This window comes from Podarcis liolepis (genome assembly GCF_965112155.1).
Source record: "Podarcis liolepis genome assembly, chromosome: 3".
Classification (NCBI taxonomy): domain Eukaryota; kingdom Metazoa; phylum Chordata; class Lepidosauria; order Squamata; family Lacertidae; genus Podarcis; species Podarcis liolepis.
This window is the reverse complement of record NC_139557.1, coordinates 116,047,208-116,064,759: the sequence shown is the minus strand read 5'-3', so window position 1 is coordinate 116,064,759 and position 17,552 is coordinate 116,047,208. Positions and strand designations below refer to the sequence as shown.

Below are 17,552 nucleotides of genomic sequence, written 5' to 3'. Positions count from 1 at the left end.
AGAAAAGAACTCCTTAAAAAAAAAAGGGGGGGGGAATTTCAGGTACACAGTAAAGTTTACATTTTTAGATGTTCCCTTAAGCTAACTTCAGAGAATGCCTATACTATGAAGTGTTGGAATAACCCTGGCTCTGACCTCCAAGTTCAGGTTGTCCTCCCTAATACTTCATTCCCATGAGAACAGGGGTAGGGAGTGTTTTTCAGCATGAGGACCTGGTTTCCTTCTGGGCAACTTTCTGAGGTTTGCACGCCCATGGTGGATGGGGCCAGAGGCAAAGGTGGGAGGAGCAATTAATGCAAATGTTACCTTAGTAAAGCAGGCTAGTTTCGACACACTCCAACACCCTTCCCTAGCCTTCATCGAGCTACTGGTCAAAGCTCATTCAGATGACAGGTGTGGCTGGTGCCTATTGGGTCTAGGAAGGTGGAAGGGCTGGGAGGGCAACAGAAGGTGGAGCCAGAGCGAATTACAGGTGGAGTCCACTATTTATAGTTTTGTCCCCCATCCCCCTCCCTGCCAAGCTCTGTGAAGGCGAAACTGTGCCCCGTTCACCCTGTTGGGAATAGCCTCCGCTGGCAAACAAGATGCATTCTATCAGAGCCAAGGACAAATTCCAGCTTGGCAAAAACCACTAAACAAGGGTGTGAAGAAGAAGAGTTTGGATTTTATATCCCGCTTTATCCCCCACAACAAACACTCTGTGAGGTAAGTGAGGCTGAGAGACTTCAGAGAAGTGTGACTAACCCAGGGTCACCCAGCAGTTGCATGTGGAGGAGCAGAGACGCGAACCCGGTTCACCAGATTACGAGTCCACCGCTCTTAACCACTACACCAAGCTGGCTCTCTGCTGAAGCAAGGCCAGTGGGCGATATGGACTCAGGAAAGAGGGTGTGGCTGCGGGGTGTGTGTGTGCAAAACAGGCCTGATATTCCCTAGCCCTGGCATACTATTTGTTGCATTATTTCAAGCAACATCTTCAGCAGCAAATGCATGAATTACTTGAGCTAAGCATCTCATGGGATGGGAGTTCCACAGACACATAGCTACTCCAGCCTGCCCCTTGACATGGCTTCGCACATTCCGAGAAAACGAGCATCCCATAAATGAATCCATTGAATAAAATGTTGGCAAAGTAAATTGCCACGGTTACTTACCACTGAAGGGGTTGATTTGCTTTGTGATCCGGGAGACGATAGATTCCTTGAGCTCTCTCTTCTTCACGCACTGTATGCCCAAATTCTGAAAACTGGAACACGCACAGTCAACCATTAGCAGATTACAAAAAAAAAAAAAATGAAGAAGAAGCAACAGCAACACAATATTGGCTTGAAATGACTTATTGTGGAAATTCTGATTCTGACAAATTCCACTGCAACTCAATGAAGAGAACAAAAAGGAACATAAACTTTGGCAAAAAGCAAAAAAGGGGGGGAAAGCAACCTGTAAGGTATGCTAAAAGGGAATCTGAGGAGTGCGTTGCTAAAAACAAGTTCCTTAAGGACATTTGTAGCAGGAGACCTTCTAAGGCAAGGGCTGGCAACCTAAGGCCCATGGGCCACAAGCGGCCCATGGGGGGGTCATTTAACTGGCCCATGAACCCCTACTGCCCACTCAGGCACCCCTGCCACCTGCTCAGTTGTTTCCTGTGCGCCGTGCTAAACCAGTGCAGAGCAGAGTGGGGACTGCCTTCAGCTATGCTGGCCGGATTCCCATTGGTTGCAGGAAGCTCCTGCAGCCAGTGGGAAGCTCTGCGCATGCCTCCTCCGCGTTGGAAGAAGAAGAAGAAGAGTTTGGATTTGATATCCCGCTTTATCACTGCCCTAAGGAGTCTCAAAGCGGCTAACAATCTCCTATCCCTTCCTCCCCCACAACAAACACTCTGTGAGGTGAGTGAGGCTGAGAGACTTCAGAGAAATGTGACTAACCCAAGGTCACCCAGCAGCTGCATGTGGAGGAGTGGAGACGCGAACCCGGTTCACCAGATTACGAGTCCATTGCTTTTAGCGCCAGAAATAGTGTTTGCGCATGCTGTCAGGATCTCCGCTCAGCCAAGCTGATAAAACTCATTTTCCTCCGGCTGAGCCTTCAGAATCGCCTCTGAGAATAATTAATGACCTGAGCCTCTGATAAGGCCTCAGGCACATTCCCATCCAGCAGAGTTTCCAGCACAGGGAAGTGATGAGATTTATGGCTACATGGCTAAAGAGTTTTATTTCTCGCTACGCAGACAGCAAAGAAAAATACATCCTCTCTCTATGAAAGCAGAGAGCAACTGAAACAAAGGAACAGGAAACCAGTAACGTCACTTCCGTCTCTCGTCTCCCGTGAGACTTCCAACAGTATGGAATGTGTCTGGAATGTAAACAGAGTCCTGTGACTCTAAGCAGCTGCTCAGTGACAAACAGAAACTAACACATGCATCCATGCACACACACGGCGTCTGCAGGACTGTGAACCGGCCCAAGCTACAAAAACTTTGCCAACCCCTGTTCTAAGGAGGCAACTGGGCCCTTAGATGGCAAGGGAGTCAAAGATTTGATAAAGAAGGATAAGAAGACTATAAAGAAGCTAAATGAATTTTTTACATCTGTCTTCACAACAGAAGACAAATCCCAGTGAATGAACTAAGTTTTTCAGGAAGGGAGCCTGAGAAATAATAATAATAATAATAATAATAATAATAATAATAATAATAATAAATTTTATTTATACCCCACCCTCCCCAGCCAAGACCGGGCTCAGGGCGGCTAACACCAGATATAAAACAATTGATTAAAATACAACTTAAAAAACAAGATTAAAATACATTAAAATGCAGCCTCATTTCTGGAGAAACTAAAAAAAAATAAAAATAAATGGGGGATGAAAACGTCAAGTCTTCACCAAGGCTAACTATCCAGACTGGTCCTACGTGGGTCAGAAAAAAGCCAGGGAAGTCCCCAAGTAGAAGTGCCATCACAGAAGGAAAAAGGGAAAAAGAAAGAGGGGAGGGGATTAAGAAACTGAGACAGATAGTGGTAGCAAGGGATGAAGTTCTAGGCCTAACAGACAAAATTAAAACTGGCAAATTGGCGAGTTCAAATTACACCCACCTGAGAGTTCTTAAAGAACTCAAATGTGAAATTACCAAACTGGCAACAAAAATATGTAGCTTGTCCCTCATTTCAGCCTCCATACTTGAGGACTGGAAAACAGCCGAGGCAATGCCAATTTTTTATTTATTTTTTTAAAAAGGATTCAGGGATATCCTGGAAATTACAGGCTGGTTAGTTTAACTTCTGTCCCAGGAAAACTGGTGGAAAGTATTGTTAAAGATAAAATAGCCAAGTACCTAGAAGAACAAGCCCTACTGAAGGAGAATCAGCATGGCTTCTGCAAGGATAAGTCCTGCCTTTTAAAGAGTTCTTTGAGAGTGTCAACAAGCTTATAGCTAGAGATGATGCAGTTGACAAAGTGTACTTGGACCTCCCAAAAACTTTCCACCAGGTACTTCACCAAAAGCTCCTGAATAAGCTTAGCAGTCATGGAACAAGAGGAGAGGTCCTCTTGTGGATCTGAAATTGGTTAAGTATCAGGAAGCGGAGAGTGGGAATAAATGGACTGCTCATTGAATGGAAATGTTGAAAGTCCCCCAAAGATCGATACTGAAACCTGTGCCTTTTAATTTGTTCATGAACAAACTAGAACTAGGTGTGAGCAGCGAGGTGGCCAAGTTTGCTGATGGCATTGAATAGTTCAAGGTTGTTAAAACACAAAAGGATTGCGAAGAGCTCCAAAAGGACCTCTCCAAACTGAGTGAATGGGCAGTAAAATGGCAAATGTGACCCAATGATTTTATGCTGGGGCAAACAATTTTAAGGTCCGTATAGTTAAAGCTAGGGTTTTCCCAGCAGTGATGTATGGAAGTGAGAGCTGGACCACAAAGAAGGCTGATCGCCGAAGAATTGATGCTTTTGAATTATGGTGTTGGAGGAGCCTCTTGAGAGTTCCATGGACTGCAAGAAGATCAAATCTATCCATTCTGAAGGAAATCAGCCCTGAATGCTCACTGGAAGGACAGATCCTGAAGCTGAGGCTCCAATACTTTGGCCACCTCATGAGAAGAGGAGATTCCCTGGAAAAGACCTTGATGTTGGGAAAGATGGAGGGCACAAGGAGAAGGGGACAACAGAGGACGAGATGGTTGGACAGTGTTCTCGAAGCTACCAGCATGAGTCTGACCAAACTGCGGGAGGCAGTGGAAGACAGGAGTGCCTGGCATGCTCTGGTCCATGGGGTCACGAAGAGTTGGACACGACTAAACAACAACAAACAATTTTTAATTTCACATATATTCCCATGGGGTCTGAGCTTGACCAGGAACAAGACACTGGGCTCATTGAGCTATCGCTTGTCCCTTGCCCAAAAACCATGGGTCTGGTTGGGTTTTCTCCTCCTCTTGTGCTTTCTAGGCACGATCCCTAGTGGTTTTCTGTGTGCGCCACTTCTTCCCCCAGGAAAACCTGCTCTTTACTGCTGAACTGGAGCAAATGTCAAGCCACGGAAAACCCAATCAGCATTTGCTCCGATTCAGGGGTAAATAGCGGGTTTCCCCAGGGAGAAGTGGTGAGTCAAGGAGATGTGTGGACGAGCACTCAGTGTGCGGCAGCTGTGAGAAAGACAAATTCCATGGATCATTAGGAAAGGAATTGAAATTGAAACTGTTGATATCGTAAAGTCGCTATGCAAATCGACGGTGGAATACTGTGTCACCTCCAAAGGAAACTGTAGAGTTAGAAAAAGGAAAGCAACACGATGAAGGGGATGGAGCAACACTTGGGACTTTTCAGTTTTGGAGGAAAGGTGAATAAGAGATGTCACAAGAGAAGTTTATAGAATTGTGTGAGGCATAGAGAAAGTGGGGAGAGATAAGCTGTCTCTCCCTCTCTCACAACAACAACAACAACAACAACAACAATAATAATAATAATAAATTTATTATTTATACCCCGCCCATCTGGCTGGGTTTTCCCAGCCACTCTGAGTGGCTTCCAACAGAATATTAAAATGCTATAGTCTACAAAGCTCCCCCCCCCAAAAAATCCTGGGACCTGTAGTTCATTAAGAGTGCGGGGAGTTGTAGCTCTGTGTTGGATGAATCACAATTCCCAGGGTCCTGGTGGGATGCGGGGAAATGTACTTCCAATGCAGTGTGTACATACATGGGGAGTGATATAATTTCATTAGAACAATGTTTCCCAAAGTGGGCGATTACTGCATTTTTCGCCCCATAGGACGCACCGCCCTATAGGACGCACCTAGTTTTTTTTTTGGGGGGGGGAATAAAGAAAAAAAAACATTTCCCCCCCAGGCACGGGGCTGGCGCGGGGGAAGCCCGAGCTTCCCCCGACCCCAGCCCCCAGAACAGCCTGCTATCCGCAAGCCTAGGAGCCGCGCCGGTCTCCCCAGGCTTGCGGACAGCTGAGCGAAGCCCGGGCACGCTCTTCAGCGTGCCCGAGGCTTTGGAATGCAGAGCTGCGCGGACCCCGGGAGGGCAGGCAGATCTGCGTGACCTTCCAGAGGCCGGCGCAGCTTCGGCCGGGCTCCAGAGGGTTGCGCAGAGCTTCTTGAAGCCTGGAGATCGAGAGCCTCTCGCTCTCCAGGCTTCAGCAAAAGCCTGTTTCGCCCCATAGGACGCACCCACATTTCCCCTTCATTTTTGGAGGGGAAAAAGTGCATCCTATAGGGCGAAAAATATGGTAATAATAATAATTTATTTATACCCCGCCCACCTGGCTGGGTTTCCCCAGGCACTCTGGGCGGCTTCCAACAAAATATTAAAATGCAGTAACCTATTAAACATTAAAAGCTTCCCTAAACAGGGCTGCCTTCAGATGTCTTCTAAAAGTCTGGTAGTTGTTTTTCTCTTTGACATCTGGTGGGAGGGTGTTCCACAGGGCGGGCGCCACTACCGAGAAGGCCCTCTGCCTGGTTCCCTAAAGCTTTGCTTCTCGCAGCGGGGGAACCGCCAGAAATTATTAGAGCTTCAGTTGGATTAGAGGGCAAATCCAAGGGGGCGAGAGAGTTTAGAGCCTATTATTTCTTGGGCTGTTTTTCTGCATTAGTGTGTTATCATAGCAAATGATGAAATACTGAATACTTTACTTTTAAGAATGACTACTTTACTTTGTTGACTAAACTCTAAGACTCCTTCGATTTGTCAAATAGGCACTGAGCTTTGTGTGAACTAGGCTTTGTTTATCTTGCTTTCAGTTCTGTATTTTGTTACACACACACACACACACACACACACACACACACACACACACACACTGTGATTTTATGGTGTGAACCACCCTGAGTTTACAGATGTAGGGCGGTACAAAAATTAATAATAATAATCATGATAATCAGTGTTACTCCAAATTAACTGATAAGCCACTTGGGAAATTTTGAGAAGTGCAAATTTCAAAGGATAGCTGTGCTTTGGTTAGTGTGTTGCCTCGGAAAGCCTTTAAATGCAAACTGATACCAGTTCCTCCCACCATCCCTACAATGAGGTTTGACCTGATACGGAAGAGTTAGGCACAGCCCCCAGCCATTCAGACAACCCTGCGGTGACTGTGCCTCAATCGGCATTGGGATTTCTTACAAAATGGCAGGCCTAAGTGGACTGGGTTGAACATCTGATCAGCCTTTTTTCTTTTTATGGCAAAAATCAGCGAGTCCATACCAGTATTTACCAAGCCAGCTGTTTTTCGACTACAGTTCCCAAAATCCCTGACACTGGGCCTGCTAGCTAGGGATTATGGGAGTTGTAGTCCAAAAACAGACAGAGACCCAAGTTTGGGAAACACTGGTATAGACCATGGGTAGGCAAACTAAGGCCCGGGGGCCGGATCTGGCCCAATCGCCTTCTAAATCTGGCCCACTGATGGTCTGGGAATCAGTAATAATAATAATAATAATAATTTATTATTTATACCCCGCCCACCTGGCTGGGCCCCCCCAGCCACTCTGGGCGGCTTCCATAAAAACCAAAAATACAGTAAAACATCACACGTCAAAAACTTCCCTGAACAGGGCTGCCTTAAGATGTCTTCTGAATGTCAGGTAGTTGTTTATCGCTTTGACATCTGCTGGAAGGGCGTTCCACAGGGCGGGCGCCAATAATAATAATATTATCAGTGTGTTTTTACATGAGTAGAATGTGTCCTTTTATTTAAAATGCATTTCTGGGGTATTTGTGGGGCATAGGAATTCATCCCCGCCCCCAAAAATATAGTCCACCCCCCACAAGGTCTGAGGGACAGTGGTCCGGCCCCCTTCCGAAAAAGTTTGCTGACCCCTGGTATAGACAAACAGCCTTACAGTATAAGACAATACAGTTTAACCCTCACATAGCTACAATTCCCAGCACCCTTAACAAACTACAGTTCCCAGGATTCTTGTGGGGAAGGAGCCAGGGTAATTTAAATGTACGATGTAGGTGTGATCCTTAACCATAAAAAAACAACCCTGAATATGCATTCTTGATATGGTGGCACACAGGAATTTGGAGCAAGGAACTGGCAGTGTTAAACACCTCCCACAGACTTTTAGAAGACATCCTGTTTAGGGAAGCTTTTAATGTTTAATAGACTATTGTATTTTAATATTCTGTTGAAAGCCGCCCAGAGTGGCTGGGGAAACCCAGCCAGATGGGCGGAGTATAAATATATTATTATTATTATTATTATTATTATTATTATTATTATTACCCAGGCCAAGAAAATCCTGCTGCCACTGGCAAATCCAGGTGTGATCTAAGACAATGGGAGTCCCTGCACCTATCAGATATCATCGCTTGGAGGCAAGGGTAGAGTGTAGAATTGGGGCAGGTGTCCTTTCTTGGGACAAGGGTAACTGTACTCCACCTCTGGAGACAGGGCCGGCCTGCCCATGAGACAGACTGAAGCAGATACCTCAGGCGGGGGAATCCCATGGGATGGTCATGTCCCATGTGGATCATGCAGCTGCTTCCAGCAAGAGCTCGTAGAATTCTCATGAGATCTCGCCAGAAGCCGATGTAGCTATAACCTCAGGCACACAACCCCAGAAATCAAAGCTTCAGCACCTTCCCGTTTCACCTCAGGTGGTAAAACGGGCTGGGATGCCCCCTGTGTGGAGAGACCTCCTGGGTCTACCCTCCCGGCACAATCATTTGTGGGTCTGCCATTCCCTCAGCTGCCAAACCAATGGCCTAACGGCTACGGCTGCTTCGATGACTAGGATGTTTTGTCAACATTCAGGTGCTTTGCAAGACCCAACGGTGCGTACCATCTCCTCTGTGAGTCACAGGAAGGACGGCGACTTCCTTTCAGAACTGGATGTTCTGCTCTGATATGAAGCGCTGCAGTTCAAAAAGCAAAACCGCTGCCGCTCTGTTTTTGCCTCTTTCACAGGGAGATGAAAGCGTGTGTTTCTCTTCCACTACCTCTTTTGGCCCAGTAGTGATGTATGGAAGTGAGAGCTGGACCATAAAGAAGGCTGATCGCCGAAGAATTCAGGCTTCTGAATTCTGGTGCTGGAGGAGACTCTTGAGAGTCCCATGGACTGCAAGAAGATCAAACGCACCCATTCTTAAGGAAATTAGCCCTGAGCACTCACTGGAAGGACAGATCATGAAGCTGAGGCTCCAAGACTTTGGCCACCTCATGAGAAGAGAAGACTCCCTGGAAAAGACCCTGATGTTGGGAAAGATTCAGGGCACACGGAGAAGGGGACGACAGAGGACGAGATGGTTGGACAGTGTTCTCGAAGCTACAAACATGAGTCTGACCAAACTGCGGGAGGCAGTGGAAGACAGGAGTGCCTGGCGTGCTCTGGTCCATGGGGTCACGAAGAGTCGGACACGACTAAACAACTAAGCAACACCTCTTTGGCAGAAAGTCCAAGTGGCAGGGATCTGTGGTGTAGTAGAGGAGATGCACAAGGTCCAGAGCGGGAACAATGATACGACCTGCCAGAATGCCCAGGGTCTCCTCAGCTCTGGCTAGTGAATGCAGTGATAATGAGGCTTTCAAGTTCATTTGAGACAGATTGGCATAGAGCAGGCATAGGCAATTTTGGCCCTCCAGATGTTTTGGGACTACAGTTCCCATCATCCCTCACCATTTGTCCTGTTAGCTAGGGATGATGGGAGTTGTCATCCCAAAACATCTGGAGGGCCGAGTTTGCCTATGCCTGGCCTAGAGGTAGTGTGGCTATTTTTAAATACAGCTTTATCCAGGAAATCTATGCCATAACCAGGACCTTCAAAATAGCACATTCCCTTGAAATGTACCAATGTGTACATTTACGGTACAAGGATTGTAGCCTTACAGTACAAATTTGGAATCCTAGAACTGTAGAGTTGGAAGGACTACAATTCCCATCATCAATAGCTAACAGGACCAGTGGTCAGGGGTGGTGGGAATTGTAGTCCCAAACATCTGGAGGGCCAGAGTTTGCCTATGTCTGACCTAGTCCAACCCCCTGAGAAGTAATGTCTACTGAGAAGTAAGTCCTATTTAATTCAGTGGGTCTTACTACCTGGAAAGCAGGTTTGGATTACTGAGGTCATAACCCCGCTTACCTGGGAGTAAGCTCCACTGATGCCAGAAGGACTTGTTTGCAAGTAGACATGATTGGGATCACACTGTGAGGCTGGAATTCTAAGCCTACTTACACAGGAGTAAATCCCATTTAATTCAGTCGGATAGTAGATTACGGCTTGCGCCGTAAATGCACATGGAATGGAATTTACTCTGAAGTTTACTCGATGCCTTCAGACTTCTCTTTTATCAACGTGAGCAGGTTAAATGGAATAGCTCTGAAAGGGGGCCTACACTTCCACGCAGAGAAAGATCCCCCCCTTTAAACTGTCAGCAGAGGATGTGAGTGTCCATTTAGCAGTAGGTATTGTGGTTTTGTGTTTAAAAAGGGAAATAGCAAATTGGTCAGGCTGGCATTAGAGTTTCCACAAAAAACAGGGCAATGTCAAACCATGTGATCAAGGAAAAAATGGTAATATATTGCCTATACACAGATAGATGGCAAATAAATAGACACACAGAGAGACAGAGAGAAACAGAGCCAGTTTTCTGATCTCATTTGAATGCAGCTTCCTAATTTGCATGTGATGGTATCAGGTCACAGGACAGCATTAAGGGACTCTCCCCACCTACCTCCAGAAACCTGATTCTTTCCCACATGGAAAACCCATGACATCACCCCACCCCTGGGAGGATGCAAAATAGGAAGTTGAAAGCCAGATAATACTGTGCAATATCAGAAATCAGAGCAAATTGCAAAAGAGGCACCTCATGCTAACCAGCCAGTATATCTCCCTATCCCTGGGTCTTCCTGACCCCATTATATGCCTGGTGAGATGAACACTAAACAAAAACTTGAATGTAGCGTGGCTTATGCTTTTCGGAATGACTGCTCTAGCAGGAGAATGAAAACAACAGAGGGGCTTTTGTAGCACTTTACATCCTAACTGATATGCAGAATGAGCCTATGCCTGTTTACTTACAATGCTGTGCTCAATGGGGATTTCTCTTTAGTAAGTGTGTTTATCATTTGCTGCCTTATCGAGGCACAAGGGACACGGGTGGCACTGTAGTCTAAACCACAGAGCCTCTTGGGCTTGCCAATCAGCGGTTCAAATCCCCATGAAGGTCAGCGGTTCGAATCCCCATGACGGAATGAGCTCCTGTTGCTCTGTCCCAGCTCCTGCCAACCTAGCAGTTTGAAAGCATGCCAGTGCAAGTAGATAAATAGGTACCACTGTGGCGGGAAGATAAACGGCGTTTCTGTGTGCTCTGGCTTCCCTCACGGTGTCCCGTTGCACCAGAAGCGATTTAGTTATGCTGGCCACATGACCTAGAAGGCTGTCTGTGGACAAACGCCGGCTCCCTCAGCCTGAAAGCGAGATGAGAGCCACAACCCCATAGTCACCTTTGACTGGACTTAACCATCCAGGGGTCCTTTACCTTTTTCCTACCTAGATGGGAGCCCATTTCATCAGATGCGTGAAGCATTTCTACCTTGCTGATATATCCATGCACAGGTACTGTATGTGAGAGAACTTGCGCTTTAACGCTCTGTGTCTGAGTGTTGCTGTTGTTTTGCTTTGAGCTTTCCCCTGGCTCTTTAAAGCTGAATCAGAGCAAATGTCAGTTCGGGATTTCCACTGATGGAAGTTTGCTCCGATTGAGCTTTAAAGAGCAGGTCTTTGTGGGGAGAGCTCCGGAGGAAAAAAGAAAGGGTGTTCAGACACAAGCCCTGAGTGTGTATGTGATCCAGAGAGCTAGAAACTATGAAAGGCAACCAGTACAAGTTGCTGTCACTGCTAAGCAAAGCTCAAATGCATCTTCTGGCTAGCTCAATTGGTTAGAGCGTGGTGCTGATAATACCAAGGTTGCAGGTTCGATCCCCACACGGAACAGCTGCATTGCAGGGGGTTGGACTAGATTATCCCCAGGGACCCTTCCAACTCTACGATTTTGTGATCTCTCCAAACTGGCTGAACATAGCTGTCAATGCTTCCCTTTTTTAAAAGGGAAATTCCCTTATTCCAAATAGGATTCCTTGCAAGAAAAGGGAAAAGTCGACAGCTATGTGGCTGAATAGGCAGTAAAACGGCAAAAATGCAATTCAACACCGGCAAGCATAAAGGGGTGGGGGAGGGAAATCTAATTTCACAAAATACAGTTATGGTGGTGATGACCACGAACGAGACCTTGAAGTATATGGAATTACAGTGGTGCCTCGCAAGACGAAAAGAATCCGTTCTGTGATTCTCTTCGTCTAGCGGTTTTTTCGTTTTGCGAAGCAAGCCCATTGACGGATTAGCGCTATTAGCGGCTTTTAGCGGCTTAGAAAAGGGGGGGGGGAACCAGCAGGAACTCGCAAGACACTGTCGTCTTGCGAAGCAAGCCCATAGGAGATTCATTTTGCGAAGCACCTCCAAAACGGAAAACCCTTTCGTCTAGCGGGTTTTCCATCTTGCGAGGCATTCGTCTTGCGGGGCACCACTGTATGCAGAAAGTGGATGGGCCTCTCTCAACACTAGAACCCAAGGGCTAAATGTTAGATGAAACAGGATGCTGAGTACTTCCTTCACACAGTGCATAGTTATAGTATGGAAAAATGCTATCCCAAGAGGCAGGGATGGTCACCAACTTGGATGGCTATAAAATATGACTAGCCAAATTCATGGAGAATGGAGTTATCTATGGCTACTAGTCATGATGGCTATTTTTCTACCTCTGATATGGGGGGCAGCATGCCTCCAAAATCACAAAATCTCTTGTGCTCAGGGGTCTGGCTTGTGGGTTCCCCCCAGGCATCTGGTTAGCCACTGAGAGAACAGGATGCTGGACTACATGGGTCTGATCCTGCAGAGCTCTTCTTATGTATACAAGATACATACCGTGGCCATTTACAACAGCAATAAGTAGCACTGACAAGACTCTGCTGGGTAACTTTAGCCCCTGCCCCAGTCTTGATTAAGCTCTAAAGCAGGGGTCAGCAAACTTTTTCAGCAGGGGGCTGGTCCACTGTCCCTCAGACCTTGTGGGGGGGCCGGACTATATATGAACGAATTCCTATGCCCCACAAATAACCCAGAGATGCATTTTAAATAAAAGCACACATTCTACTCATGAAAAACCCGCTGATTCCCGGATCGTCCACGGGCCAGATTTAGAAGGCGATTGGGCCGGATCTGTCCCCCAGGCCTTAGTTTGCCTACCCACGCTCTAAAGGTATCAAATCAAAGATGCTGATAAGTTTTAGGTTGGGAACGTTTCACTGGAATCTCCCTTTGAAGAATGTGTATGAACTTTCAGGGAAGCAGCAGACTGATGGGAGCAGGCTTCTGTTCACAAGAGCTTATTCCGCAACGATCTTTAAACTTCAAAGGTCACCCACTTTCCTACCTGGAGATACCGGGGTTTGAACCGGGGACCTTCCTGCTTGCAAGGCAAACACTCTACCACTGCGCTATGGCTCTGGATAGGACTATAAGGTCGGAGCCAGCATTTATCTTGCTGCCATGTTCTTCTGATTGTTCAAGTTGAGAAGGAGCTCTTGAAGCATGTCTGGAGAGCTCACAAAGAACCCCCTTTCTATATTAACCATCCTGTCTGGTAACCTCTCCAAGAAGAGGATGTTGGAACCGATGGGTCTCTGATCTAGGAAGGACCTTCATACATTAGTTCTGCCTTTGGCCACACATAACAACAGCCACTACTTACATCAGAACTCTGCGCTCCGGCCCAAATTCAGCTTCATAGAAACCATTTTCGCAGTCTTTCCCAACCAGCCGATGGGGGTGAGGTCTGTAGGGCTCGTTCTTGGTCACCAACGTTATTCTGATTTTTATTTTCCCGAAGTAGTTGAACACCTGCAGAGGAGAGAGAGAGAGGGGGGAGAGCCCATCACCCTTGTGCCTTTTGTCAGACGTGGAGAGGAATTGTCACGTTCAAGGCGAAACCAGCTGCCCTGATTACAAGAAGGTTCTATTTCAATATGCTGGTTTTAACCTGTAAAGTCCTTCACAATCTCAGGCAGCAAGGAAACGCTGACATGGCAACAAGTAAACCCTGGAAGCGGGGCCTTCGCACCTGTAGCCCCATAAATATTTTGTTCCCAAGGAACTATAATAGAACCATAAAAGTGCAGAGTCGGAAGGGATCCTGAGAATCATCTAGTCCAACCCCCTTGAATGCAGGAATATGCAGCTGCCCCATACAGGGCTCGAACCTGCAACCTTGGTGTTATCATCACCACACTCTTATGGGATTCAAAAGGGATTGTCAAACCTGGTAGCTAGTCTTCTTGCTATGACTTTTAAAAAAAATTCTAATTAGTCATTTGTATTTATTGTTTCATCCGGTTTTGACCTTTAAAGCCCTATGCGGCCTAGGACCCACATACCTACTGGACCGCCTCTCCTGGTATGCCCCACGGAGGACCTTAAGGTCCACAAATGACAACATTCTGGAGGTCCAAAGTCGCAAGGTGGTTAGATTGGTCTCAACTAGGGCCAGGGCCTTTTCAGGACTGGCCCCGACTTGGTGGAATGCTCTGTCACAAGAGACTAGGGCCCTGCGGGACTTGGCATCTTTTTGCAGGGCCTGTAAGACAGAGCTGTTCCGCCTGGCCTTTGGTTTGGACTCAGTCTGACCCTTATGTTTCCCTCCCCTTATGGTTTTGATCTATGGGCTACTTTTAAAATGAGGCTGCATTTTAACCTGTATTTTAAATTGGTTTTTCCCCCCTATTATGTTTTTACTGTAATTTTACAGGTGTTAGCCACCCTGAGCCGGGCTCTGGGCGGGGTATAATTATTATTATTATTATTATTATTATTATTATTATTATTATTATTATCACTGCTTAGGGCAAGCATCTTATAAACAGCTAAAACATATGAACAAATGAACAGCAGTACACAAGCAATTGAAGAGGCCAAGCTACTGAATATGTGGTTAAATATTACATGTATTTTCTTCCAACAAACAGGAGAGCTGCCATTTCTGCTAGGTCCACTTTTAAGCTCTCGCTTTCCTGCCTGCTGCAGTCCTGCAGTTTGGCCATCTTAAATGCAGGACAAATAGAAGCAGAGTTGGAAGGGACCCCCAAGGGTCATCTAGTCCAAACCCCCTTTGCAGTGTAGAAATCCTGCCCACAGCCATCTCTGGATGGGCTCGAACCACCAGCCTTCTGGCTAAAAGCCAGAGGCAACAGTGAGTGGAGAAATGAATGTGAATTTTGTATTTGTACAGTAGAGTATCTTCCACAAACATCTTCAGAACCTTTTTCGAGCTTCTATTCAGGCAAGCAAGACCAGAGTTCAAGGACACATTCCAGCCAGGCGAAAACACTAATGGAGCATGAAGGATGTGGCCTGGGGAGAGAGCATTTGTCCAGGGAGGAGGAATGGCCAAGTGAGAGTCCTGGGGGCCAGATGGAGCAGCATGGAGGGCTGCCTTCAGCCCCCTGGCCTGAGCTTGTCCACCTGTGTCCTAGAGATCAACTTGGAGCACTACCAATCACATACCGGTGACTTCAGAGTGCCCGAGTATAGTTGATTAGGAGGCGCTGTGTCAAGAAGCCCGCTTCCCCCCTAAAGATCAGAGTTCTTAAGATAACGAAAGTGACAGGAAAATGCACTGGGAAGTTGAGATAGCACTTGCTTTGAGACAGCATCATCTAACCTCCCCAGAAACAAATCAGAATGAAGGTTCAATAAGCAGGTGGTCTGGAAGGGCCCTTCTCCTGCAGTGCTATACCTAACAGCTGTTTGACAGTGGAGCAGACTTCCTCAGGAGGCTGTGGACTCCCCTGGAGGTTTTTTAAGCAGAGGTTGGATGGTCACCTGTCGTGTATGATCTAGTTAAGATTCCTGAATTGTAGGGTGTTGGACCCTCGGAGTTCCATCCAACTCAATAATTCCATGATTCTATTATTTTACTTCAGGCACAGGCAAACTCGGCCCTGTTTTGGGACTACAACTCCCATCATCCCTAGCTATCAGGACCAGTAGTCAGGGGTGATGGGAGTTGTAGTCCCAAAATATCTGGAGGGCAAGTTTGCCTATGCCTGTTCTATTTACTTACTGAATTCAATGGCCCTTACTTCCAAGTAGGCATGCATATAATTTGGCTGTTCGTGGCCTTTAGAGCCTGTGGGATTGCCTTACTCCCACGTGCCCACTCGACCACTTTGATTGGCAGAACTGGCAGGTGCCACGTAATATCCGTTCTGCATTTGTAAGCATTCGATCATATAGTGTGGCACCACCGATTCCTACACTTTGGGATCTTCGTCTGTTGATATTAGGAAAGCCCCTTCGTTGCAATATTTTCAGCGCCTGCTAAAATATTCTTGTTTAGACAAGCCTACTCAGATGCTTAGGAAGTTGAGGTAATTTTAATCTGTTTTAGTATTTTAACTTTTTGATGTTTTAAAGTGTTGTTGCAGCGCCCCCCCCAATTTTATTGTGTTATCTCTTTTGTAAAACAATTTGAGGGTTGTTTCTTTCTTTCTTTGTTTTACAATTAAGCAAAATATGAAATAAGTAAATAAGTAAGTAAATGAAACAATAAACATTTGCCTCTTGGGCAAAACAACTCCCGGTTCCTTTTTAAAAGAAGGGAAAGACAAAAACACAATAACGAAGAGGAATACCTGTATTGCCGGGAAAGTCCGATTCATATCGCTGCTGTGTTCTCCTGGAATGCTTCCTGCTGATCTGCCCTCACATTTGTACCGGAAACGCATCCCTCTCTGTCTAGGCTGCTCACATATTTCAATGTATGGTTCATGACCATCTTTGGAAAGAAAGAAAACAGTGCAATGTTTTATTTTTTAAAAAAGGTAAAGTATTCCCTTACAGCAGGCAGAAAAGTTTACAAACAGGGGATGTAGGAATCGGGTCTCTCTCCCGTTGCAAATTCTGCAATATGCATTTTCATACACCCATTTATACCTGTAGAGCAGTGTTTCTCAAACTTGGGTCCTCAGACTACAATTCCCACCATCCCTGACCGTTGGTCCCACTAGCTAGGGATGATGGGAGTTGTAGTCCAACAATAGCCGGGGACCCAATACAGAGAAAACCGTGTCCTTTTGCTTTATACTGGGTAAAGCCACTGATCCCTATAGCTCAGTGTTGTTCACACTGACTTGCAGAAGCACCCCAGGGCTTCAGGAAGGGGTCCTCTCACAGTCCTACTTGGAGATGTCAAGGGGTTGAACCTGGAAACTTCAGTACTCTGCCACAATTATCACAGCCCTTCGCTTAGTTGCAGATAAGCCAGAAAACTCCTCTGATCTTAGAAATCAGGACTGATAGGATTAATTAAGACTGTCTGAAGAGGTGCTTCTCTCAACTTTGGAACTATGGTTTAAATAAGGATGATCTGGGAGCACATGATAAATATTTCTCTGTGTTGTTGTTTTTGCTAAGGGGAGCTATGCTAGCTAAGAGTATCTGCGAGTCATGGTTCTCCGAATGGATTGCTGTTTCCCGCAGCCTCACGTGTCATATTGATGTGTAGCCTGAAAGTGGATTTGTGAAGCAAAGTACAAGCGCATGTCAGAAATATATACGGGAAAGTGTGCCTTGTCTCTTCTGAAGCAGAAGCGATGGGAAACACTGCCTGTCCATTGGCCCTACTGAGAAACCAGCTCCTTCTCTTTCTGAACTGTTTATTGTGCTAGCTATTCAATATCAGAGCAGCTATGAAAAATTAACAATCGGTAGCTAAGTTTGCTTGTTTTCTTCTTCTCTCCTCATCCCTTTTTCATTTTATGCTGTGTCTTTTAAATTGTAAACTTGAAGACAGGGATTGTCTTGTTTTTACTGATCTTATGTAAGCCACTGGAAGCCTTTTCATCTAAATATTGGTGTGTGTGTGTGTGTGTGTGTGTGTGTGTGTGTTTAATGCTTTAAACCACAGTACGTCACACACATATTTCTGCTCATCTTTTGAATATGCAACTTTATTTATCAGATTATTATTATCATGTGCGTT

The 17,552-nt window shown here is 46.0% G+C and overlaps 1 protein-coding gene across 2 annotated transcripts in view; it reads right to left on the bottom strand.

Moving 5' to 3' along the window:
- The window catches only part of REL (REL proto-oncogene, NF-kB subunit), a 63,087-nt gene that overhangs the window by 31,881 nt on the left and 13,654 nt on the right, over nt 1-17,552 (bottom strand). For both annotated transcript variants that reach the window (XM_083494453.1, XM_083494452.1), the window contains exons 2-4: nt 16,204-16,346; nt 13,266-13,414; nt 1,155-1,246 (exon numbers count right to left, since the gene is read on the bottom strand). In XM_083494453.1, coding sequence (XP_083350579.1) covers nt 1,155-1,246; nt 13,266-13,414; nt 16,204-16,346 — 384 coding nt within the window. The remainder of the gene's footprint in view (nt 1-1,154; nt 1,247-13,265; nt 13,415-16,203; nt 16,347-17,552) is intronic.